Source organism: Microcaecilia unicolor, chromosome 2, assembly GCF_901765095.1.
Source record: "Microcaecilia unicolor chromosome 2, aMicUni1.1, whole genome shotgun sequence".
Classification (NCBI taxonomy): Eukaryota; Metazoa; Chordata; class Amphibia; order Gymnophiona; family Siphonopidae; genus Microcaecilia; species Microcaecilia unicolor.
The window spans coordinates 348,166,062-348,193,532 of record NC_044032.1 but is presented as its reverse complement, the minus strand read 5'-3'; the positions used below and the strand labels follow the sequence as shown (position 1 = coordinate 348,193,532).

General features: G+C 44.0%; 1 protein-coding gene across 1 annotated transcript in view; it reads left to right on the top strand.

Moving 5' to 3' along the window:
- The first annotated feature begins 23,047 nt into the window (after positions 1-23,047).
- The window catches only part of LOC115463718 (SH2 domain-containing adapter protein B-like), a 154,349-nt gene continuing 149,925 nt past the window's right edge, over positions 23,048-27,471 (top strand). Inside the window, exon 1 of the mRNA XM_030194442.1 lies at positions 23,048-23,903. Coding sequence (XP_030050302.1) covers positions 23,439-23,903 — 465 coding nt within the window. The 5' untranslated portion in view covers positions 23,048-23,438. The remainder of the gene's footprint in view (positions 23,904-27,471) is intronic.

Here is a 27,471-nt window from a genome sequence, read left to right as displayed (position 1 = left end):
ATATTCAATTCATATCTAATTATCTAAAATTCAAATATTAAATTCATGTTATATAAACAAAAATGTGAAAACAATTGAATAAAATTATATAAATAAACAAATTATTGCTGGCATCATTGTGCTAAATCTCTATGCGGCACTGTTTGTAACAGAGACAAGAAATGTACAGAAGCCTTTTCCCTCAGTAGGGTGGCAGGAAAGCAGATCTACTACCCCTCTAAACAAGACACCATGGAGAATATGGAGTGGTGTTCAGTAGCAACTATCCCAGGGCAAGGCAGACGGCATCAAAACTGGTGACATGGTGCATTAGGGAAATGATTGCCCTAAATGACCAGCCCCTGTAAGTGGTTAGGAACGTGGGGTTCAAGAGGTTACTGCATCTCATAGCCCCCAATTACCAAATGCTCTCTAACTTTTAATAGGCTGGTGATCCCCAACCTGTATCTTCAGTGCAGAAATAGATGCCCTAAGCAGAGGGTAATCGTGTGCATTTCATCAGCTACATCTGGAGTAGTCAAAATGCTAGATGTACCTATCTTTTTCTGAAGGCATACTGGCTGTAGGTATAGGGAGGAGCACTGGCAGGAGAGTACATATGGGCTGTACTGCACACCCATAAGTACATAAGTATTGCCATACTGGGAAAGACCAAAGGTCCATCGAGCCCAGCATCCTGTTTCCAACAGTGGCCAATCCAGGTCACAAATACCCAGTAAGATCCCAAAAATGTACAAAACATTTTATACTGCTTATCCCAGAAATAGTGGATTTTCCCCAAGTCCATTTAATAACAATCTATGGACTTTTCCTTTATGAAGCCGTCCAAACCTTTTTAAAACTCCGCTAAGCTAACCGCCTTTACCACATTCTCCTGCAACTAGTGGCCCACCCACTTAGGGCTCAGGCCCACCAAAAAGTGGTGGAGATCCCAAGCTCTGCCAGCTGAAGACTTCCCTCTGATGGTAAAGAAAATGCTACTTTCCACGATATTGGCACCTGTGCATGCTCAGTTTTCAGTGCATGCCTGCTGCAGACTGCCAAGGTGGAAAGAAGCATTTTCCAGCCAGCTGAGATATTATTTTGCTGATAGTGGGATGGGGGGGGGGGGGGGGGAGAACATTTGGTGCCCACCCACATCTTACCTAGGCCCACCCAAAATCTGTTGCCTGGCTACGCCCCTGCTGGCAACGATGGATGATGGATAGCAACCATGCCTCAATACAGGTGGCAGGAAGAATATGGTTAAAGCAATGACAGAAGGAGCTTTTATGGCATCTGATGCTTTGAATATTTAGGGAAAGGGGATAGAGTTTGATTTACTGCCCGAGCGACGGGTAGGTGCACAGGGCCTCACACTCCCAGGGGCCCCGCAGCCCATGGCCCCTGCATGTCCACTGCAGACCTGCCGCTGAGGGGCAGAGCAAAGTTCTGCACATCTTTTCTTTCCTTCCTCCTCCCCCCCCCCCCCCCCACCTTCACATAGTCCTCGTGTAATCAAAATGATGGCTCTGGTCTGGTGGTGGGCTTCTGGGTGGTGGGGGTGGACTCTTCACTGCCTAAGGCAAAAGAAAAAGAGATATTTAATCATTAAATATATCTCTTTTGCCCTAGGCAATGAGGAGCCCATCCCCACCCAGAAATTCACCAGCAATAAATTTTAATAGTGCCCAGCTTAATTTTTAAAAAGTTGTCTATATCTCTCATTTTGGGGCTTTTGGGTGGGGGTGGTCTCTGCAGTGCCTAGGTTAAAATTTAAAAAAAAGTGTAGGCGGTTTTCTCTGGGTACACCGGTGTGGAGGTGGGCTCTGCACTGCCCAGGACATTAAAAAAGGTCTTTTTTATTATTGCCATGGGAAGTGGGTAGGGAGTAGGATAGGGCTGACGCTAGGGTACGGGGAGGGGTGAGGTGGTAGGATAGGGCTGATGCTTAGCTATGGGATGGATGGTGGGAAAGGGAAGGATTGATACTGGGGGGGGGTAAGGTAGAGAAGGAAAGGGCTGATGCTGAGCTATGGAGATGAGTAGGGAAGGGAAAAACTGATGGCAGGCGATTGGGATGGATTGGGCGGGGGGGGGGGGGGGAGAGAAGAGAAGAGAAGGGAAGGGTTGATGCTGAGCTATGGGAATGGACAGGGAGTAGGGAAGAGAAAAGCTGATGCCAGGCTGCTGGGATGAATGGGTGGAGGTAGGGAAGGGAAGGTCTTTATATTTTATGTTTTTGTTATATGTTTTAAAATTATGTGTGTTGAATTGTGATCTGTTTAGAATTGCAGAGATAGTGTGGCATAGAAATTTAGAAAATTAATACGTTTCTAATTTTTGGTCCTTTATTCTGTAATTGATGAGGGTTGGTCTGTGGTTTGCATGTGACTGAGCAGGTGAGAGTTTCTGCTGGCATGTGGTTTGTATGGGGATCTATGAGTCTGATTTGTCCGGCTTTTCCAATGGGATACGTATTGCTGTTGTGTATATTAACTGCTGCCTTTTTAAAGGTACTGTTATTGGAACTGGTGTTATGGTTTGCAATATAAGCTCTAAGAAGCCTCTTTGCAAGATCACAAAGTACTTTGGCAATGAAGGGGTTTTGTGTTGCTACTATTGAGGTGCTACCATAATTTGAATAAATTGTTCCAATGGAAAGCTGTAAGAGGAAACATTCTAGCTATGTTCTGTATGCTGCAGATTCCACAGTATGTAGAAACAAATCTTGACGTTGACAGAGATTTTTCTTATTTCATTAGTTAAAAATCTGGGGCTTTTTCTTCATGTGGATTTTGATGTGTTGAAGAGTAGACAACGGTGAACAGTTCTGAAAAATGTAAGTTTATTAACTGTTATAAATTAATTGTTATTGAAAGAAAAGTAATTTCTATTTCCCTCATGTTCTTTTTTTAAAAAGCTAAAATAAATTATATGATGGGCTCTCTTTTTCTCTTGTGCTACAGATTCAGTGTTCATGAACTATATCTGTTGGGTGTGTCCCAACAGAAGAGTAGTTGAGATTGAGAACCATGTAGATTGTGGGGGTGGGCATGCTAATTTTTAGTAAAAGGGTCACTTTATTATGCTTCTGCTACCTATGTTTTTGGAAGTAAACTCAGAAGATCTTTATCACAAAACTTAGTCAAGTTATTATGATTTTAGCTTCCAGGAAAGAAAATTCCCGGAAGTGTTCTTGAGATAAATATATTTCCAGACAGTGTTCCTTAGTCTACCCCTATGGCAAAACAAAGTTCTTTACTAAGTTACTTCAAAAAAACATGTCTAGAGGAGCATGGCAAGGATGCAGATAGAACTGAAAAAACAGGTTCCCTCAACAAGTTCTACTTTATGCTCACAGATCAGTAAACCGATGGAATTACATTCAGATTTATCCAACATTGATGAACCACCGAAATAACCAAAGTTACAGGCTTTCCCAGTTTGTACAATTAGTGGCAAGTCCCAAAGTTTTTCATCTCACTGGTACGATAAATTTCGCTGGCTGGAATACAGTGCAAACCAGGATGCAGTGTTCTGCAAAGCATGCAGACATTTTTCTGATACCCAGGCTGAAGAAACTTTCACGAGAACTGGCTTTAGAGATTGGAAGCACATGAATCAGAGCTGCTCAAAACATGAATCCAGCACTAGGAAAATCTAAAGACTGAGGAAACATTTTCAATCAACTAAACCAAGATGCCATGAACTCTTCTGTAGTTGAAAGAAATCGTGAACACATCAAAGTAGTTTTGATATTGTGATATTCTGTGTCAAGAAATTCCACTACGCAGACACAGAGGGACCGAAGAAGCCTTAAATAAAGGAAACTTTTTGGAAATGTTCAAACTCCTCAGCAAATATGACAATAGTATCCAAAGTCGCCTTGAAAAACTTCCAAAGAATGCAACTCTAATGAGCCCAGATATTCAGAATGAACTCTTAGAATCTGCCACTTTACTACTATTATGCAAAATCAAATCTGAAATATGAAACCAATAATACATACTATGCAATTCTGGGTGATGAATTCAAAGATCTTTCCAAACGTGAGCTTGTTGCATCAAAATGGCATTAAGAGCCTCAATGCTCACCAGTCACCTCCATAATCTGTCACTGTTATCATTTGAAAGAGAACTGTGTGATTCATTGGACTATGACAGGATTATTGATGTATTCAACACCAAAAGATGGCACCTCATTCTTTAATGAGCGTGGAGGGGCATAATCGAACGCGAACACCCATCTCCATGGGCGTCTATCTCTGAGAACGGGTACGTGAAGGGGCGGGACAAACCGTATTTTCGAAAAAAATGGGTGTCCATCTTTTTTCCGATAATACGGGTTGTGCCAGGCAAATGCATCGCATTTGTGCGGATTTGAGCTGGGCGGTATCGTTTTTCAGCGATAATGGAAACCAAAGGCACCCAGCTCAAAAACAACCAAATCCAAGGCATTGGGTTGTGGGAAGGGCCAGGATTCGTAGTGCACTGGTCCCCCTGACATGCCAGGACACCAGGGCACCCTAGGGGGCACATGTAACAAGAAAAAAAAAAGTAAAATAACTCCCAAGTCCATAGCTCCCTTCCCTTGGGTGCTGAGCCCCACAAATCACCTCCCCCCCCCCCCAAAACCCACTGCCCACAACTCTACACCATTACATAGCCCTTATGGGTGAGGGGGGCACCTACATGTGGGTACAGTGGGTTTTGGGGGGGGGCTATAGCGCTCCCATTTACCACCACAAGTGTAGCAGGTAGGGGGGGATGGGCCTGGGTCCACCTGCCTGAAGTCCACTGCACCCACTAACAACTGCTCCAGGGACCTGCATACTGCTGTGATGGAGCTGGGTATGACATTTGAGGCTGGCATAGAGGCTGGAAAAAAAAGTTTTTTAAAGTTGTTTTTTTGGGTGGGAGGGGTTAGTGACCACTGGGGGAGTCAGGGGTGGTCATCCCTGATTCCCTCCGGTGGTCATCTGGTCATTTAGGGCACTTTTTTTGGGACTTGTTCGTGAAAAAAAGGGTCCAAAAAGTGACCCAAATTCGCAGCTAAAAAACGCCTTTCTTTTTTCGATTATCGGCCGAGGACGCCCATCTCTCCTCAGCCGATAAACACGCCCCAGTCCCACCTTCACCACGCCTCCGACACGCCCCCGTCAACTTTGGCCGTTTCCGCGACAGATTGCAGTTGAAGATGCCCAAAATCGCTTTCGATTATACTGATTTGGACGTCCACGGGAGGAAAGACGCCCATCTCCCGATTTTGGTCAAAATATGGGCGTCTTTCTCTTTCAAAAATAAGCTGAATAGTTTCTCAACTCAATGTGCTAGGTGCTATTATACAGCTTTGGAATTGTACATTAGCACCAATTCTAATTTATTTAAAACTTCACTAGTGCTGCCCACAAAGTATTTTTATAACCCTATATACAGAGAGGCTCTTAGCCTTTGAGAAAGCTTAGCTGACTATAGAGGATATACCTTTTGTCAATCCCTATTTAGACATGTGCTTCCTTATTTATGTTATATTTTTTTTGGTCTTACTATCTGCACCAACACATATGTAAAAATGTGTTTTGTCCCACAACACAATATGCATTCCATATATGCACTTACTGTTTTTGTATTATAGCACACTGCACTGTTCTTTTTAAATTGTTACACTTCTTGAGCGCATGTAACCACACTTGTACTTTATGCGTTTGACAAGTAAGAGATGGCTTTGTTCTTGTTTTATTTAAAGTGTTTGCTTTTACAAGTGGACATTAATTCTTTTTGGATTTATATATTTTGTAGCATTGCTCCTGACGTAGCCTTCAGGCGAAATGTGTGTCATGGTGTGTTCTCGGTTGGTCACTTGGATATCAGGGACAGATCAAAGAAGTGAGCCCTTATGCTGATCCCAGGGCAGAGAACCAGGCCCGGAGGCGAGGAGTCGGTCTTTGAACAGGCAGTCAGATAGGCCCAATGCTTCACCTGCGGTGACCTCCGTTCCCAGAGGTTGAGCCCCTAGGTTCAGGCGGGTGGCAGGACTTCAATAGAAAGTGAGCTGGAAGAGGCTACCCGGGAAGTACATGTCTTGTCTGTGAGAAGACAATGGGGATCGTGGTCAACCAATAGAAGGTAGGCCGCTGTCCAGGCAGGGTCCGATTCAGGCAGAGGTCGAGGCAGGCGGCGATCCAGGAGACAAAGTCAGATTCAGGCAGAAGTCACGTCAGGACAATTCAGTGTATTTTTTAGGGTATATTTATTCCTCCCAAATAAGATGGTTCACCCACCAATATCTAGGAAGAAATAAATCACCCAAGGCTGCATCAGTTTGCTCTTTATTAGATACCTTATTTCTTATCAAGTATTTGTACAATTAGCAGATCAGTGATATCTCACTGGGAGTACAGAACATTGCTACACAAAATTTACCTCTATATCTGAGACTCCAAAGAATATACAAGCAACATGTACAATCAATTGCTTATGGGAATACAGTACCACAGCTACACATAGGTGTTCTCTGTGTCTGAGTTTATAATGCTTTATTTTATGTTTTTTTTTCCACCCTTACCCCAAATTACCAGCTAAAGCCAATTTACAGATATAAAGACTCAATGATACTTATGAGAAAGCAATAGGGTTACTTGCCAATTCAGATACAATAGGATTACTTCCCAATTGATTGGTTTCTCATGGGAGAGCAGCCCTGCTTGCACAAAGGTGCTGGCTGTGACTGTCTCTCTCCAAAGAAATAGGAAGTACAATCACTTATATACGCTCATTAACATAACAGTTCATTCTAACAATAATCCCATTTATTGGATATATGCTATTGTAATGGTTAACACTGATTGGCTATGGTAATGAATTGATTAGTATTTACTGGAAAAGCTTAATAATAGACTAGCTTTTACTGGAAGACTGAGTCATCTTCCTGAGGAGTTATCTTGTTCTGTTTTTCACCAAAACATCTGTGACCACCATGTTGCTAAACGATGCTACTCTGTTTTTCCACCTATGCCCGTTCCTCTTTCTGCTGCATGAATGTCACAACAGATCATGAATTCTCCAGTCGCACTTGAAGTTCAGGTTAAAGTCATGGGCCTGTAAGATTTTTTTCTCATTTTAGATCCTGAACCAAAGTCTCAGGCCTTGAATCAAAGCTCATAGCTGTAATAATAATAGACATCAGCAAGAAGAAACACACCAGCACTATCCAACAAGGCTGTAGCCGAGGCAAAGAAGCAGTGCAAGGTTCCTGGTTTTAAGTTGAAGGCATCTGTCGCTGTAGACGCGCCCAGGCGTAGATGTGCTCAGACTATAGACGTGCCTAGACTGTAGGCGCCCTGGAGGAAAGGGATCAACAACGTCGTGAGCGCGTGCATCTGGTTCTGCACATAACGCTCCAGGTTTGTGACAATGTGGTCATGTTGGATCGTTTTCAATAAAGTTTTTTGGTTTGTTCTTCATCTGTGATTCGTTCTGTCCTTTGATAAGGCAAAGTTGAAGGATATGTGCCAAACTGTGGCAATTTTTTGTCAGCATCTGGTCAAGTTTGATATGGCATAATGTAACTATATTTATAAATATTGGGGTTTTTTCACATTAAGTATGTATGTGGTTTATGTTGATGCAGAGCAACTGTTGTGCAGACTAGTTAGAAATCCATCATCAAGTGCATTCTAAGAAATTATTTTGTAGCATCCCAAGAAACACAACTCATACATAGTGCCCACCCATATTAGCTCTGGGTTCACCCGAAATGTCAGGTCTGGTGACGGCACTGGTTCAGTGAAGTACACAAGTGAATCAGGTCTCGCAGACTACAATGGGTCTCTGGCAGAAGACAATAAGAAGCAATGTGCCATAGCAGCTATGGATCCATACCATGGATCATTTCTTGTTCAGGACCTCAAAAGGAGGCAGGGTTCAACAAGAACCATACCCAATTATTACAAGGGCTCATGGTAGGTGTGGTGAGGTCCACACGCAGTGTTTCCTGTGGTCATGTATGACCAGAAGAGCACCATGGAAGAACTGGCAAAGCCAACCATGAAGTATGAAGTGCCAAGAGAAATTCACTCCAGTGATGGATGTCATTCCACTGAAGAGGTCGCACAGCAGTGGGCTACTGATCTTGAGATCATCTAGATCTTCTACATTGCCTGTCTTCCCAGGGCTGCTGAACTGATTGAATGCATGAACAGACTTATCAAGGAGGGCCTACACAAAAGTACACCCTCTCATACTCTGAAAGGCTGGGGTCATCAATTGTCCACTTGAGGGAGCCACAACATACAGTGGGGGAAATAAGTATTTGATCCCTTGCTGATTTTGTAAGTTTGCCCACTGACAAAGACATGAGCAGCCCATAATTGAAGGGTAGGTTATTGGTAACAGTGAGAGATAGCACATCACAAATTAAATCCGGAAAATCACATTGTGGAAAGTATATGAATTTATTTGCATTCTGCAGAGGGAAATAAGTATTTGATCCCTCTGGCAAACAAGACCTAATACTTGGTGGCAAAACCCTTGTTGGCAAGCACAGCGGTCAGACGTCTTCTGTAGTTGATGATGAGGTTTGCACACATGTCAGGAGGAATTTTGGTCCACTCCTCTTTGCAGATCATCTCTAAATCATTAAGAGTTCTGGGCTGTCGCTTGGCAACTCGCAGCTTCAGCTCCCTCCATAAGTTTTCAATGGGATTAAGGTCTGGTGACTGGCTAGGCCACTCCATGACCCTAATGTGCTTCTTCCTGAGCCACTCCTTTGTTGCCTTGGCTGTATGTTTTGGGTCATTGTCGTGCTGGAAGACCCAGCCACGACCCATTTTTAAGGCCCTGGCGGAGGGAAGGAGGTTGTCACTCAGAATTGTACGGTACATGGCCCCATCCATTCTCCCATTGATGCGGGTGAAGTAGTCCTGTGCCCTTAGCAGAGAAACACCCCCAAAACATAACATTTCCACCTCCATGCTTGACAGTGGGGACGGTGTTCTTTGGGTCATAGGCAGCATTTCTCTTCCTCCAAACACGGCGAGTTGAGTTCATGCCAAAGAGCTCAATTTTTGTCTCATCTGACCACAGCACCTTCTCCCAATCACTCTCGGCATCATCCAGGTGTTCACTGGCAAACTTCAGACGGGCCGTCACATGTGCCTTCCGGAGCAGGGGGACCTTGCGGGCACTGCAGGATTGCAATCCGTTATGTCGTAATGTGTTACCAATGGTTTTCGTGGTGACAGTGGTCCCAGCTGCCTTGAGATCATTGACAAGTTCCCCCCTTGTAGTTGTAGGCTGATTTCTAACCTTCCTCATGATCAAGGATACCCCACGAGGTGAGATTTTGCGTGGAGCCCCAGATCTTTGTCGATTGACAGTCATTTTGTACTTCTTCCATTTTCTTACTATGGCACCAACAGTTGTCTCCTTCTCGCCCAGCGTCTTACTGATGGTTTTGTAGCCCATTCCAGCCTTGTGCAGGTGTATGATCTTGTCCCTGACATCCTTAGACAGCTCCTTGCTCTTGGCCATTTTGTAGAGGTTAGAGTCTGACTGATTCACTGAGTCTGTGGACAGGTGTCTTTCATACAGGTGACCATTGCCGACAGCTGTCTGTCATGCAGGTAACGAGTTGATTTGGAGCATCTACCTGGTCTGTAGGGGCCAGATCTCTTACAAATAAATTCATATACTTTCCACAATGTGATTTTCCGGATTTAATTTGTGATGTGCTATCTCTCACTGTTACCAATAACCTACCCTTCAATTATGGGCTGCTCATGTCTTTGTCAGTGGGCAAACTTACAAAATCAGCAAGGGATCAAATACTTATTTCCCCCACTGTATTTAAGACATATGGATTTACTATCCTTAGAGCTTAAAATGCAGCCTCTGGAGATAGGAGTAATGCCTGGTTGTGGCATTTGATCAACTCTCTAAGTAAGTAATGACTGGTTGCGCTGTGTTGCCAGAGAAATCACACTAGACCAAGAGCAGGAAGAGTGCCACTAGGGATAGTTTTACACAACACCAGTGCATACAGTTTCCTGGTATGGAAAGAAAAACTCATCCCACATCACAGGGGTGATACAGGACACTTGAGGTAGGTGTACTCAAGTGTTCACTTTGAGGCAGGACAGACCTTTTGTACACTGGAAATTATATATGCAGTTACAGAGAAAAGTTGTGAAGCTAGGTGAAGGGAATACTTATGCAGTGATTTGTCATGGGTCCAGATACTGCCCACAGGTTGTCACATCACCTGTGAAAAATGAAAACTGTCCTACAAACATTGTGATGTGAAGGACACCTTCCTGGTCTCCCTGTTGTTTTTTCAGGTCTTATTGCCACTGAAAAGACTATATGAAGGGGTAAGAATTACCTGGATAGCTGGGTGTGCATCCCTGGAGTGGTGGCAGTAGGAGACAGGTGAGCAGAATTACCAAGAGGGCAGATTCCTCAGGTTCTAAACCCTTCCTGGTAGTGCTTGGTGATGGTTTTCTCAGGATAGACATAGAACCCCTGGAAGGGAGAAAACATGGAATTGCCTCAGGAGAAGTGCTCCATACCAGTAGTGCTTTCCTAGAGGGAAAAGCAGCAGTCTTTAGGGACATGTAAGGACTTAGATCCAGCCTATCCTCCTTAGGCAGTGTGCCCTGGGAGCTAAAGTGAGGCTTGGAAATGGGTGGGGCTCATTTCTCAAGGGGAAGACGCCAAGGTAAAAAAGCCTGACTTCCTCACAGAGAACCGGCTGCAAGGGGTAATTGGGCTACCCAAACCAAGATGACCCTAAAGTTAAGGCAGTTTCTGGCCAGTGAGAGAAGGGGGAGGAACTAGTGCCTGGTCCTTACCAGGGAAATGCTGTCATGAGACAGGGACTGACGTTCCTGAAGAGAGAGAGGGGGAGGAGTCAGGGAGCAACTGCCTTAGTGAACAGAGTTTGTTCTGAAAAGGTGGGAACAGTTGCCAGTGGAAGAGAATATTCAGCTATGTGAAGGGTGCAGAGACTGTTTCTGAGCAGTCCTAGCCTGCAGCTGTGGTAAGGAACTGGTGCCCGGTACTCACCAGGAAAATGCTGTCATGAGACAGGGACTGACCTGCCTGAAAAGAGAGAGAGCGGGAGTCAGGGAGCAACTGCCGTAGTGAACGAAATTTGTTCTGAACAGGAGGGAACAGTTGTCAGTGGAGGAGAACAATCAGCCATGTGAAGGGTGCAGAGACTGTTCTTGGGGCAGTCCTTGCCTACGGCTGTGATCAGGTTGAGAAATCACCTGGTCAGAGAGAGGTTCATTAAGGGCATAGCTCTAGGTTGTGTCCTGGAAATGCTGATTCAAACTTATGAGAAACTTATGAACTGCTATGGACTCAAACTGTAAGCTTGCTTATGTAATCTTATTCTTAGCGCTGAATAAAAACCCTTTATGTTTTAGAACTTGGTTGCTGTGTGAGTGTCTGAGCTGGAGAGTTGGAAATGGGAGATGGATTAGGGGGATGTTTCCCGATTTCTTCAAAGGGAGCAGACCTGGTAATACAGACCATGCCATGCCCTGATGTGACATTACAACATGCAGTTTCAGCTTCCTGATAGCCAAAACCTTGATAGCCTGGGCTGACTCCACCCTGCGCAAGCTGCATTGTGCTGGCACAGAAAGATAAACCAAACTGACCATTGTGTGTATTTGCACATTCCTCAATGTACAAGGGGAACAGTTTTCTCTACAAGACTAGTTTCATGAACTGCAATGTGTTGCTGCCAAATATGGCAAAGGAAGATCATCCAAATAATACTCATTTCGTAGTAGTAGCATTGTAATAGAGTAATTGCTTATGTTGATATAATGACTATGATAATCGGTGTAATAAAAAAATGCTATAGCAAAATCTATGCAAAAGTTGCTCAGATTGCAACTTGTTAAGCCTAAGATTTTGTATTAGTCACTGTAAATCATGCAAAAATTACTCAGCTTAGAAAAGTAACATCTTGCCGCTGAACTGCTGTCTGCATCTTTATATTGGTGAGTTGTTGAGTTATTTAAAGTGCTAAGGCCTAAACTAACATAAAGGGCCTTAAGATTATTATGTACATTTAATGCATTTATTTTTGTGTTTGATTCTCACTGAACTGCAAATAATGTATTGTTCATTGTGAATCAATTGCTGATGAAAAAACTCTGTGTAAATAAATTTCCCTCTTGTCCTCTTAATTGTGATATTTTTTCTTCTGTTTTTTACTTTCTTTCACTGCTTTTATTTCCTCTTTCACTGTAAATTTTGTTATTTTTATAATGAAAATATAAACGGCTTTGGTTGTGCCTCAGAAAGGCAGTCTATCGAGTCTTCAATAAACAATAAACATAACCAATACAGTATAATCCTACTTATAGATATATACTGATAAAAGTATATCATATACTGTATTAGATGCCCCCACCAGACTAACTTTCAAGAGGTGGAGTGATCCACACTGGAAAAACCATGTCTATTCTAATGAAAGACTTGGGCCTAGGTTGACATTGCTAAAGTACTGTCTTTTTAAGCCATATATTTTCTGTTCTGACATTATTTGCGATCTGACGAAGAAGGGCAACCTTCGAAAGCTAATCAAGAAATGTATTAAGTTATGTCCAATAAAAAAGGTATCTTTTCCATGTTTTATTTTGTTTTATTTCTATTGATTGCCTTTAAAAGTGGACTAACACGGCCACCACACCTCTCTGTTCTAAGAGAAATTTCCCAAAATGGTACAAAAAGCATGTTTTTACTGCATACTTTTTCTCTTATCAGTAGTGCCTAGAATGAGCCAACTCTGGCAGATAAAATGGGAAAACATCTTCATTTTCTCATTCATCTTGCACACCTGTTATAAACAAATTTTCTTTCCATAGTTTCTGATTGGTTACAGTAAATTACTGTCTGTTCTTGGGGTTTTGATTTTTTGTTGCCCTTCTCTTTACCTTTTCTAATTCCACTATATCTTTTTTGAGATGCAGTGACCAGAATTGAACACAATATTCGAGGTGCATGGAGTGATACAAAGGCATTATAACATCATCGTTTTTGTTTTCCATTCCTTTCCTAATAATACCTAACATTCTATTTGCTTTCTTAGCAGCCACTGCACACTGAGCAGAGGGTTTCAACTTATCATCAACGATGACTCCTAGATCCATTTCCCAGTCAGTGACTCCTAATCTGGAACTTTGCATTACATAACTATAATTCGGGTTTCTCTTTCTCACATGCATCACTTTGCACTTGCTCACATTAAATGTCATCTGCCATTTAGATGCCCAGTCTCCCAGTCTCATAAGGTCCTCTTGTAATTTTTCACAATCTTCTTGCGATTTAACAACTTTGAATAACTTTGTGTCATCAGCAAATTTAATTACCTCACTAGTTACTCCCATCTCTAGATCATTTATAAATATGTTAAAAAGCAGCGGTTCCAGCACAGACCCCTGGGGAACCCCACTATCTACCCTTCTCCATTGAGAATACTGACCATTTAACCCTACTCTCTGTTTTCTAACCAGTTTTTAATCCACAATAGAACACTACCTCCTATCCCATGACTCCAATTTCCTCTGAAGTCTTTCATGAGGTACTTTGTCAAACGCCTTCTAAAAATCCAGATACACAATATCAAACGGCTCCCCTTTATCCCCATGTTTGTTCACCCCTTCAAAGAAATGTAGTAGATTGGTGAGGCAAGATTTCCCTTCACTAAATCCATGTTGACTTTGTCTCATTAATCCATGCTTTTGAATATGCTCTGTAATTTTGTTCTTTATCATAGTCTCCACCATTTTGCCAGGCATTGACGTCAGTGGCCACAGACTTACTAGCAATGTAAAGCAACATCCGCTGACATTGTCTGTATACAGTACCAACATGCATTTAAGAAGGATCACAGTTACCGTGCTAGTAAATCTTGTTCTCTGTTAACTCATACGTTTTTTAGTTGGTGTATACTGCTAAGATGCTCATGTATAGTGAGACTGCCTCCCTTTTCAGAAGGTGGCACCAACTGTGTAAACATTTTAATGCGCTGGAACAGTTCCTTCCTAGAATTGTTGGGGTTTACTGTCTTCCCTCTGTGATATGTGCTGGGGAGGAAACTATAAGTCTGTACTTCCTCTTGTGGTTGAAAAGAGAGCCTGTTTCTTCTAAGAGTAGAGGCATGCCCTCACCCCTTTAGGGAGAGTTACCCACTTGTAGCAGCCCAAAAAACTCCTGTTGCTGCAAGACATTGGGCCAGATTTATCTACAGTGGATCATCAGTGTCAGAGGACTCACTATCATTGCAGTCTTTACCAGCTGTTTTCAATTTCCATGCACTTCTCTGCCATTGCAATAGTGCATCTCTTTGGTAGCATTTTTGAGCACACTGGAATTGTTATTTATTTTTGTTACATTTGTACCCCATGCTTTCCCACTCATGGCAGGCTCAATGCTGCTTACATGGGGCAATGGAGGGTTAAGTGACTTGCCCAGCGTCACAAGGAGCTGCCTGTGCCTGAAGTGGGAATTGAACTCAGTTCCTCAGGACCAAAGTCCACCACCCTAACCACTAGGCCACTCCTATGAATTCTACATGAAACATCTTATTTTCTAAAGAAGTCAATTTTTCCTTGCTCACTTTGCTTTCTATTCCAGGTTCCTACTGTTTTCCATTTAGTGTTTCTGTCTTTCTTAACCTCCTCTCTGTTAAAGCAGAGTGGAATAGCCAATAGGAAAAAGGAGATGATGATGCCCCTGTATAAGACTCTGGTAATATCTCATTTAGACCACACTTTCAAAAAGACATAAACAGGACGGAGTCAGTCCAGAGGGCGACTACTAAAATGATCAGTGGTCTTTGTCATAAAGTGTGTCAGGACATAGTTAAAGATCTCAATATGTATACTTTGTAAGAAAGGTGGGAGAGGGAAGGTATGATAGAGACATTAAAATACCTATGCGGCATAAGTGCACAGGAGTCTCTTTCAATTGAAAGGAAGCTCTGGAATGAGGGGGCATAGGATGAAGGTAAAAGGGGATAGACTCAGAAATAACCCGAGGAAATACATCTTCACGGAAAGGGTAGTGAATTCATGGAACGGCCTCCCAGTGCAAGTGATGGAGACGAAGACAGTGTCTAAATTCAAGAGATCTTGGAACAAGTACATAGGATCTGTGAGAGAGTGAAAGGGAAAGAAGATGGCATGGATGGGCGGACTAGATAGGCCATATGTTCTTTATCTGCCTTCATCTTTCTCTGTTTCTATAATTGTCCTCTTTATCCTGCATTGCCTATCATTAATTTGGAGTGCTGGTGTTCTAAATTAGACAGTCTATCTTGACAAGATTCTACCTTTTCCCTCATCTCATATTTCATGGTGCTGTTAACTGATGTGCTTGCTGGTCAAACAAGACTTGCCTGTTTTCAATTTATCAAGTTCCTTACTGCTAGAATTATTCAACAATTCTAGAGCATATTTTGCAGCCGAGTCATAGTATCAAACTTCAGCCAGCTGCAAGTCCTGTGCAAATGTCTTATTTGTGGTCTCCAGATCATACATTCTTTTTGACCTTACTTAATTCACCTTTAATCAAACTTAACTACAGCTGTGTTTTGTCCACCCGTACATTTTCATCCTGCAAAGGATCCTGTAGAGTTTACCCTTGCTTACTGTCATCACACAAGCTTAACTGACCAGCAAATCAAGGGTGATCTGTGGCTTGGCCTTAAGTATACATCCACGCCTCTCAGCTCTACAGGATCAGTTATAAGTACTCTGCTTAATACCCCAGCATCAATGCTATTCCCACATACCCACACAAAGTAGCAATTCTCTGAAGAGCCAGTGTTTCTGTGTCCTCTGTTACTTCAGCTGCTATGGTGAGAAAATTACAATCTAACAGAAAGAGAAAATAAAGAGACAAATGCCACAAGCAATTCTGGCCTATCAGTATACGCAGACACTATTAGTTTGTCTAACAAACACAGAAGGAACCCCCCCCCTCCCTTCTGCTTGTCAGTGTGTGAGAAGTAAAAGTCCATGATTCATTCACTGGGCTGCTAGCTCACATAACTCACAGATAAACCTCCTGCAGTGTCAATGACAAATGGAGTAGGAAACAAAAACAGTTTTGTTTCACTTTTAGCGATCAGAGGTAGCCCTGTGCCTGTGGATATTTCAGGTATTTACCCCGGTTTGTTGCCCATACACCATATCTGTGCAGAATCATGCTGCCTAAATATAGAGATGTCTAATAACAGCACTCCAAACAACATAGCTCTGCCCTGTATATATCCAACTAACACAGAATACTGGGACTGGCTCAATCTATGGACCAAGTAAGGCACAAGCTTAGGCCACCAAAATCTCGATCTTGTATCTCTCATTCCCTTTTCCTTCCCTTAAAGTGGGTATGGCTCTTCAGCTTGGAGAAGAGACAGCTGAGGGGAGACATAATAGGAGTCTATAAAATACTGAGTGGAGTGGAACTGGTAGATGTGAATCCTTTGTTTACTCTTTCCAAAAATACAAGGACTAAGGGGCACGCAAGTAAAGCTACTAAGTAGTAAATTTAGAACAAATATTTTTAAATATTTAAATATAAAACAAATATTTTTAAATTTAAAAAATATTTCTTCACTCAACATATAATTAATTCTGGAATTCATTGCCAGAGAATGTGGTAAAGCAGTTAGCTTAGCAGGGTTTAAAAAAGATTTGGATCATTTCCTAAAGTCCATAAGCCATTATTAAGATGGACTTGGGAAAATCCACTGCTTATTTCTAGGATAAGCAGCATAAAATATGTTTTACTGTTCTGGGATCTTGCCAGGTATTTGTGACCTGGATTGACCACTGTTGGAAACAGGATACTGGACTTGATGGACCTTCAGTCTGTTCCAGTATGGCAATGCTTATGGACTCAGTTCAGTATCCACAAGATAGAGGAGGGAAGAATTTGGGTGTCCTTTATCACCAATGCGGGGGCAGAGTGGGGGAGATACTGGAACTTGGGCTAGAAGGGGAGAGGGAGTGAGAGAAAGCTACTGGATCGGGGAAGGGGCACTGATGCAAACGTTGGCTCAGGGTGCAACAGTCCCTTGAACCGGCTCTGCAGAATACCAGAAAAATATAAATGTTATGATTAGCGAATATATTATAACCTTCCCAACGTGAGTGGGAAGGTTCACATCCCGGAGGAGACCCCAAATTTGCAGTGGTGTTTACAGATCGGTGTATAGACAATAATAAATCATGTGTCTAGGGAATAACCACACCAAAAATATGGTCCAAAACTGATCCTCAGGATTCCATAATAGTAATGGTTTATTTGGCAGAACAATATAGAGAACTAACAAGCAAGAATACAAATTTAGAATGTTTATTTTGTTTAACTCAATTCCCTCTAACATCTAGCACAACCCCCACATTCAGTTTGAACCACTCTATCATTGCAATATAATTTGTACCCTGTTAACACAGTGTCAAGTTTCAAGTTTATTATAATTTACTATACCACCATATGGACAAGCCATCTAGGTGGTTTTACAATATTTATTTAATAAAAAAGAGTGGTATAGGAGGGGATAAGTGAACCGAAACACACAAAATAAAATTGAACACAGTCATGAATGTGAAGGAAAAGGGGTAGAACCCCATTATTTTGACAAGAGAGATGGGATGGAGACAAACTATTAAGGGCTTCATTTACAAAGCTGAGCTACCGATTCCGGCGTGGCAAATAAGAGGAAGCCCATAGGAATTGAATGGGCTTCCTCTCATTTGCCACACTGGGAATCAGTAGCATGACTTTGTGAAAAAGGTTCCAAGTATGTTCTCATGCTTTCAAAGCGAATGCACTCAGGTGGATTCAAAAGCGCGAGAAAATTAATTGAAGGCATCATTAAATGAAGAAGTTTTAAGGTTCATTTTAAACAGGAGTGGTCTAGTGGTTAGAGCACTGGTCTTGCAATCCAGAGGAGCCCAGTTCAAATCCCACTTGTGATCTTGGGCAAGTCACTTAACCCTCCATTGTCTCAGGTACAAACTTAGATTGTGAGCTCTCCTGGGACAGAGAAATGTCCAGAGTACCTGAATGTACTCACCTTGAGCTACTAGGTGTGAGCAAAAATCTAAATAAATAAACTGGGATAGAGTCTGTTGTGATCTTAGATGGGTAGGAAGCAAATTTATGTATTTAGATTTTGCTCACTCAGTCATAGCTCAAGGTAAGTTACATTCAGCTATTTTGGATATTTCTCTGTCACAGGAGGGCTCACAATCTAAGTTTGTACCTGAGGCAATGGAGAGTTAAGTGACTTGCCCAAGATGATAAGGAGCAGTAGTAGGATTTGAACTGGCCACCTCTGGATTACAAGACCTGTGCTCTAACCACTACAACACTCCAGAGACATGGTCCATACACTGAAAATACAGATGCTCTGGTTTGTTCATGAACTAGTTCTTTATAGCTAAGTACTATAAGTACATTTTGAGAGAGTGACCTCAGGGCATGTGAGGACTGATGCTGTATAAAGCGATAAGAAAGATAAATGGGTTCACCTGAAATCAGAGTTTTAAATACAATGAGAAGTATTTTATAAGTGATCCTGGGAGTTACGGGAAGCCAATAGGCAGACTTTAGGAAGGGAGTAATATGATCAAATTTACCCACTTTATTGATGAGGCATAGGGCTGTCTTCTGAACTAATTGGAGTTTTCATTCCTAATACCTTTATATAAAGAATTGCACTGATCTAATTGAGAAATTAGAAATGAAGTAATGAGGATATTTAATGTGGAAGGCTGCAATAGGGTTTGAATGGATCTGATCAATTGAAGCCTGAAAAATGCAAGATGAACCTGGTTTACCTGTGATTGGTAGGTGAGATCTGGGTCTACTAAAATACGGGTGGAAGTTCATTATGGGGTAACCACATAGATGAATTGGTTGGCAAGTTACAGATTAACGACTTGTATTTTTCTGGATTAAGGACAAGATAGTTATCAGTTAACCAATTTGTTAATAATCGGAGCTTATCATTTATTGCAGAAAGAATTAAGGTGATCTAAGGGACAGAGGAGCTGAATGTCATCTGCATAAAAAAATAAAGTAAAACTGATGGATTGTGTTCTATTGATTGTCCTCCTTCCACCAGGTCTCTGAGATGCCTATTATATCTACCCCTTCATTAGTGTTTTATGCTCTTCCATCTTATTTTTTAGGCTTCTAGCATTTGTATACAGACACTTCAAATTGTGTTTTTTCCCCCTCTATCTACAAGCTGCTTAGAAGTTGACAGGGATAATTTGCATCTTTTACTCTACTCTCCTCTTAAACTCTCCTGGCTTTCTTTCACTATTGTTGAAACCTCTTTATTTGGATTCCTTATATGTCCTGTTTTAATAGTACCTTCATGGATACTCCATGTTGAACCATGTGCTCCTGGGGGACTGTCAGTTGTCCTCCCATTTTAGTTTAAAAGCTGCTCTACTTTTTAAATGTTAGTGTCAGAAGCCTGGTTCCACCCCATTTAAGGTGGAGTCCATCCTTTTGGAATAGGCTACCCCCCTTACCCAGAATATTGCCCAGTTCCTAATAAATCTAAATCCCTCATCCTTGCACCATTGTCTGAACCATGCATTGAGACTTTGGAGCTCTGCCTGCCTCTTGGGTCCTACACGTAGCATGGGAAGCATTTCTGAAAATGCTACCCTCCCACATTTTCCTATGCCGTTGGTACGCACATGTACCAAGACTGCAATAGGGGTTGAATGGTACTTCTCCCAAGCACTGACTAAAATCCTATCTAGGTGATGCATGAGGTCTGCTATCTTTGCACCAGATAGGCTAGTGACCAGGTGATCCTCAAGTCCACCAGCCACCCAGCTATCTACTGTACATGCCTAATGACTGAATCAACTACAACAGCTGTCCTAACCTTTCCCTCCTGGCAGAAGCTCCTGATGACACATCCTCAGTGTGAGATGATATTGCATCCCCTGGTGGGCAGGTCCTGGCTACAGGATTACTTCCTACAATGCCCACCTTAGAATAAGTAATGGCGAAATGTGCAGGTGATGGCGAGTATGACTGTAACCAGTGTCTATTTTCCCACCTTTGTTATCTTGTTCTGTATTTGGTGAGGGTCTGTCTGTGTTTTGCATGTGACTGGGATACAGTATTCTGTGGGCATGTAGCTTTTGTATAGAGATGTGAGGGAATGAGGGACATAGGGGCAGGAAACACTGTCTCACAGATGCAGTTCAGCCCCCTTGCAGCAGCTGGAGCTAGTCTGCTGAGGCTGATACAATTCAGTCACCTTGAAGCAGGTGGCGCTAAGGCAGAGGCTGAGGAAAATGCTGAGTCAGAGGGGTGGAGCTCAGATCAGGTGGGAACTAAAAGCCCTGAGGCAGAACAGCTCAAGGAGCTCTTCTGAGTGAGTGAGCTGAAATGTCCTTGAACCTTAGAGTAAGAAGTGATTGTATATGTGATAGTATATTCATCCAGTGGCACCTGTGTCAGGGACAAGTGCAGTAACCCTGAGCTAAGAAGGGAACGTGTGTATATTGAAGTGTGTAACCTGTCAGGGATATGGTTCCAGGACTGTGCGAGGTGAGAGAGGGAAGCTGGACTCCACTGCTGCCCCTTCTTTTTTTTATTGATTTGCATTTAGAATGTTGGGGTTGTGAATTATGTGTGGATGGGGCGTGGCTGAGGGCGGGTCTATGAGTGAGAGTGAGTGGTGCTGACAGCCTAGAAGACTACAGGGCTTCAGTGTTTCCCTGCCACACAGTGAGGTTCTGAATGTTGGAGGTGAGAATTATGGTCCTGGGGAACTGAGGAACTGAGTTCGATTCCCGGCACAGGCAGCTCCTTGTGACTCTGGCCAAGTCACTTAACCCTCCATTGCCCCATGTAAGCCGCATTGAGCCTGCCATGAGTGGGAATGTGCGGGGTACAAATGTAACAAAAAATAAAATTTATATATAAGATTGCTGAATCAGGGCTGCAGTTTGATTAAAACTTTTAATTGCAGGATTAAACATTTTAATCTCCAGATTAATCACGCAATTAAAGGCAGGGCATAGCCAGCAGTCTATGGGGGACAGCATAGGGATGGACTGGGGGGGGGGCATGCATTTTCTCTCCCTCCCCCCACATTAGATATCATACCTTTGCTGGTGGGGATGCTGAAGCCCTGCCAGTTGAAGAAATCTACTGCCAAAGCTGCCCCCTTCCTCCTTGTGATGCCTCAGGAGCGAGGAAGTCAGTGGGGTGCCTCCAGCAGCCGATTCCAGCACTCCTGAGCACCTGCAGTTCCTGCACGAAATAAGCATGCTTGGGAACTGCAAGCGTTGGTGGCTGGAGGCACCCTGCTGACTTCCTCGCTCCTGAGGTAGTACGAGGAGGAAGGAGGTGATTCAGGCATTGGATTTCTTCGGCTAGTGGGGCTTCAGCTACTCCACCAGCCATTGAACAGGTACTGCAGCTTTGGAGGGAGCCTTCACCCATTCTCTCTCTCTCATGTACCCCTCCCCCCATGCCTTCACCCATTCTCTCTCTCTTATATGTGCCCCCGTGCCTTCACCCATTCTCTCTCTCTCTCTGTCATCTGACCTCTGCCTCCTTTCCTTCTCCATTAAAAATGTACAAATTACCTCTATGGGCTGCTGGACCCCTCTTCCCATCTTTAAAAATGTTCTCCATGGCCACCTGCCCTGTTCTTCTTTTCTTATTTTAAATGCATAAAACTATCTCCTGCTTGCAATAAAGTAACTAACAGGGTGATTCCTTACCCCTCTCTTTGTAATGGCTATAAAAAGAGAGTGCTAGTTGAGGGACCCCACTACTGTACTTGGGGCCAGCTCCACAGTCCTGTAAAGTTGATGTTGGTCACTGGCATTAGCAGCAGCATGACAGGCTGCCTTTGGCCAGCTCTTGGGTCTTCCCTTTGCTGTGTCCTGCCCACATGGAATGAGGCAGGGCACATCAGAGAGAAGAGCCAGAGGCTGGCCCAAGGCAGCCTGTTGTGCTGCTGCCACTGGTGGCCAATGTAAACCTTACAGGACAATGGGAGAGTGAGAGAAGTGCTGGCCTGTGTGTGGGTGAGGAAAGAAAAGGCTTAACTTGTACACCAGGTGCAGTCAGGGTCTGGGTATTTTGGCACCTTTAATCACCAGCACCCTGGACCAGAGCCTTACCTGGTCCAATGGCTAAGCAGTCCCTGGCTGTACTTTTTAAAATAGGAGGTAGTGGAAATTCCTAGAGAGCACTCTTATTACCAGTAGGGAGACAGGGGAAAGTAACCCCCCCCCCCCCCTAAAAGGTAGTCTTTATTCATTTTTAACATAGAGAGTGTGCAGCAACCAAGGAATAGGGAAAGTGGATAGTTTTATGCTATTAAGATGTAGCAGAAGGAAAAGAATGGGCTATGAGCTTTAGAAATAAGAACCAATAACGTCTGTCCAATGGGAGGGGGTGGGGCGCCCATGACCATTATTTCTGGAGGGGGACATGATCAATGTCAGTCAGACCCTACAATCTTTATTAGATAAGTTTGTACACTTTGGACGTGGATGGATAGTCCTTCTCGCTTGCGTGATTCAGCAGATGCTATTTTCCAGTAAGTAGCCCTTCCGTTTCAGGCAGCTCGGGACTGAGGGCACAGAGCCATAGCGCATGACACAAAACTAACAGCTCAAACAAGCTCATCACGCGCTGCCAAGAAAAGATCCGTATGAGGTGAAGGTAAACAAACTGCACGGCAAGGTGAGGCAGCACAGCGCCACCGGTGGTGAAAGCCAAACACGCAAAGGAAAGCGCCCCCCCCCCCCCCCCCACACCTCCCGGCTAAGAGCGGAAGCACGCGCACGACGCTGGACCGCGCGCCGACATCGCTACACCTTCACCTTCCACCTACTTAGCTTACAAGCACCTCCCCCTCGCTCGCGCGATGACGTAGACGAGGCGGAGTGAGGTCCCCTGGCTCCCCCCCCTCCAACAGCTGCGGCGCCTGACTAGGTCTGCTTCAGGTTGTTGAGGACCGAGGAGTCCGTGGCAGGACGTGTTGGGTATTCGGCGGTTTTATGTTTGTTCTTCCGCGCGCACGACTGGACTGCGCTGAGGAGTCCGAGCTCCGGCATTTGGAAGTCGGCGTCGAGCAAGCGGTGGCCGACTGGGGCAGCGGTCTTCCCGCCCCGGGTCTGCGCTGAGCGGCCGGGGATGGAGCGGCGGTGCCGGGCTGCGAGTGCCGTCACCACCCCCTTCCCCCTACCGCGGTCGCCGCGCTTCGACGTGGAGTAGCAGCAGCAGGTGCGCGGCGGCGGCGACTTTCCTCCACCCGGGATCAACAAGTTCTTCCGCGAAGGAGGGCCGGCGCTGCCGCGTGATAGCCTGGCTCGTCCACCTCGGTAGCCGGGGGAGCGCTGGCTCTGGAGGACAAAGTTTTCCGCCATGGCCAAGTGGCTGAACAAGTACTTCAGTCTGGGCAACAACCGCACCAAAAGTCCCCCGCAGCCGCCGCGGCCGGACTACCGCGAGAAGCGCCTGCCGGGCCCGCAGACGCAGCAGCACTCTCCCCGCTTGCCCGAGAGCGACCTGCTCCGCGCCTATCGCGCCCAGCGGGAGCGCGACTTCGAGGACCCGTACACGGGGCCCGGCTCGTCCCTGCGCCGCCTGCGGGCCATGTGCCGCGACTACTGCCCTCCCGAGGAGCTGGACGAGTGGCGGCTGCGGGGGGGCTCCCCGCTTCTCTTCCGCAGCAACAGCGAGCGCCGCCCGCACTGCTCCCCCGCCGGCCAGGTGAAGTACATCCCTCCTAAGCAGCGCCTGATCAAGATCGACAGCTGCACCGGGGACCCCGCCGGAGGCTGGAGCCCGAGTAAACCCAGCAAGACCGAAGAGAGCAAGAGAGACAAGGTGAGTGAGGGAAGCTGGACACCACTGCTGCCCCTTCTTTTTTTTATTGATTTGTATTATTTTGGTGTTGGGTATTAGGATCGGGGCTAATAAAAACAGGAAAACTTATTTTTTTTATCTACTTTCAGTGCTTGGCAAAATGCTTTTATTTGAGCACCTAGAACCAGTATTGAAAGCTTAGACAGCACTGTGCTATTTGCTAAGCGCACGTCTTCCAAGGAGAAAGTTTTGAATTATACACGAGGAGAAACAGCACCCGCAGTGAAGTAACAAACAGACGATGACCAGGAGTGGAACAAAGTACAGGGTTTAAAAAAGGTTTGGATAATTTCCTTTAAGAAAAGTCCATTAGCTATTATTAAGATGAACTTGGAAAAATTCACTACTTTATTTCTAGGATAAGCAGCATAAAACCTGTTTTATTTGTCTCATCTAGAATGTAAACTGTACTAAACCCTTGAAAGGGGATATAAGCAATACCAGAATTAATTTGATTTATTATTCTGGATTGGCTACTGTTAGAAACAGGATACTGGGCTTCATGGTCTGTCTCGGTATGGCAACTCTTGTGCAGTGGCGCACCTAGGTTGGCTGCCACCCAGGGCGGGTCGCTACTGCACTCCCCTTGCACATCACCCACCTCCCCCTCTAAAGCGCATCATCCTCACCACCTAGGGGTGCACGGAGCCATAGATGCGAACAGCAGAGGGGGTGCACAGAGCAGTTGTGCGGCTTTTGGCTCCGCTGGTCCCCTTCCCTGAAACAGGAAGTAACATCAGAGGGGGCAGGGAACTGATAGCCATGCAAATGCGCCATGCACCCCCTTTGCTGCCCACACCTGTGGCAGACATCCCCCACCACCCCTCCCTTGGTACACCACTGCTCTTATGACCCCTAGTTATTTGATATTGCAATAAAGTTTTGCATCAGGGAAGGAAACCAGAGACCTTGGCTGTATTTTTTGTTTTGTTTGAATGTAAAATACACCTTTGTCAGCGCTCTACACATCTGATGTTCTATAAAAACTGGCAGAAACAAATCCTATATAATAAAACTCACCCTCAACGTTCTGAGGACACTGACGTCACTGTCAGGTCCTCCGGGCACTTCCTTCCGGTTCAAAGCCTTCGTGGTGGTGAAGCCACCAAAAACACTGTTGGGGCCCCGCCCTCGCGTCAAATGTTATGATGTCGAGGGCGGAGCAATGGCGTCAGTAGCTTCACAACCAACGAAACAGCAGATTGAAGGTGGCGTGCTGAGGTCCGCAACAATGGCGGTCAGTGCCTTCAGAACGCCGAAGGGGTGAGTAGGGAGGGGGGAGGTTCGGAAGTAAACTGTGCTAGTGCCCATTACATTTGCGCAAGAAAAGGGCATGTTTTACTAGTTGGAAATAAAAGGAAAGGCTGCATAATAGACCCCTGATGTAAATCTACGGAAACAGGCCATGTTGGGTCGCAGTGGTTTTCCTTGATCTTATTGGATACTACAGTTAAGTTTTTGCAAGTAGGGTGGCCTCTTGATGGAGAGTGGAACAAGGTACAGTACTAAGAGAAAGTTTTGCCTGCCTGTGCTGTGAGCTAATCATATGCAAATTTGAAATGCACAGAACTTGTATGCTAATCAGGGTAAGCATACTGGACTCTTTTGCACAAGTACTGGGGCAGTTGAGAGCTCAATACGTACACATTAGCAGATGAATGATACAGAAAGGGGTTCAGCACCTTAATTTGTGTGGTAGATTTTGCACAGAGTATGTTAAAAAATGAATGCAGAGAAGTGCACTGGCTATTTCAAAGAAAGCACAATGTGAGAAATTTACCATTGGGTCTGAAAGGATGGTTGCTGTTCTAGTTCCTTTTCCCTATGTGTCCTATCTGTCTGTCCTACCCTTATCCCTTATTTGCCCTGTCTGTCCTGATTTAGATTGTAAGCTCTTTTTGAGCAGGGGCTGTCTTTTCTTCATTTTCAATTGTGAAGCGCTGCGTACGACTGGTAGCGCTATAGAAATGATTTATAGTAGTAGTAGTAGTTTAGCATCGCCTTGCCCTTCCCAAGCCAAGCTGACCCCAATAGAAATAATGTAATTGTCACGTATGCTTCTCCCCCCTCCCAACATCATACCCCTTTTACTGCAGCAGTATGTATATGAATACATATGTGTGGGTATATACATCTTTTTGTTATTTTTGTGGTAGAAGTTGTGTTCAGCCATGGATGCGCAGCTGTACTGTGTGGCTTTCTGCATCAACCCCACTATGCACACATTTGAAGAAAATGAGTGTCAACACATCTGCTGGGATGTTACTGTGCAGATAAATAACAGCCTTGAAAACATTTCTTGCATGTAAAATTGATACTATTATTCCAGCACATGTGTGATACAATTTGTTGTGCTTGGACCTGTGTGCAGAGCTGTTGCTTTCTGTTCTCTCTTAAAATTTGAGGGTACTGTTTTGCTCATAGCAAAAAGAAAAAAAAACTAGCATTAAATCCTTTCAGACCCTACTGCAGAAAAATAAATAACCCTTCTATACCTCCTGAGACCTGGAGTTCAAGTTCTAGTGTTGTGTTTTATTTTCAAGTCTTCTGCATACTTGTCTGCATTGGGGCAATAATAGCCTCACTACCATTCATTTTAATATGCTGTGCCCCAGTGTTGTATGTTCATATTAACACAATGTCTTCTGTGTGAGAAAGTTCTCTGCATTGTGCACCTATAAAATAACATGTAGATGTCTCACAAATTGTGTGCTTCTGCACTAGCCCCTAGGTATGCTAAGTGCATAACAATGACATTTGTCATTTATTTTATTAATGTATATGCCACTTAAACACTAGGTAGATTAACATGTGTTATCTGCTATGAAACAGTGTGTTTTGTGGCAGAAAATGCTGTTATTGTGAGATGAGTATTAGTAAAGGGAGAGTCCCTGAGTGGCTTAATTTACCTGGCTTTTTGGCTTGGACGCAGAAAGCCATGTGTTAAGGGAACACTATTTAACTGTGGTGAATTCTTGCACCTTTAACACCAGGAGTGATTTGTTACTCAGCCATTTTCTATGCCGACTGCAATATCCTTTTAATGCAGTGGTTTTACTCAAAAGTTTTGCACACTGGAACACTTTCTGCATCAGGAGTAAAACTAATATGGGGAAATCCTGAGTAAACTCCTGCACTAAAGCATTGTGAAGTTTTCCTGCATTGGCACCTGTGTGCGGGGCCCCAGGGCATTCCAGGGGTGGGACAGCTGCCTTCTGCAGTTTGATCTCTCCTATTTCTAGAGTTTTTTTTAATTATTTTTTTGCATGCTATGCTTTGCAATTATATTTGCAGCCTTAAAACAAACACCATTTCTATTTATTGCTTAATAGGATGACCTTTTCCTTCTTTTAGTACTCCCCCCCCCCCCCCCCCCCGTAAGTTTCATTTATCCTTGGCGGTTTCTGTAAATCTGTTGTTAAAAAGAAGTTGAAGATAGTTACTTGGACATATATGTGAATCATTTCTAGCTTATATGGTGATGAATTTTATTGTACCTACATAAGTTGTCTATTTTATAGCCTACTGT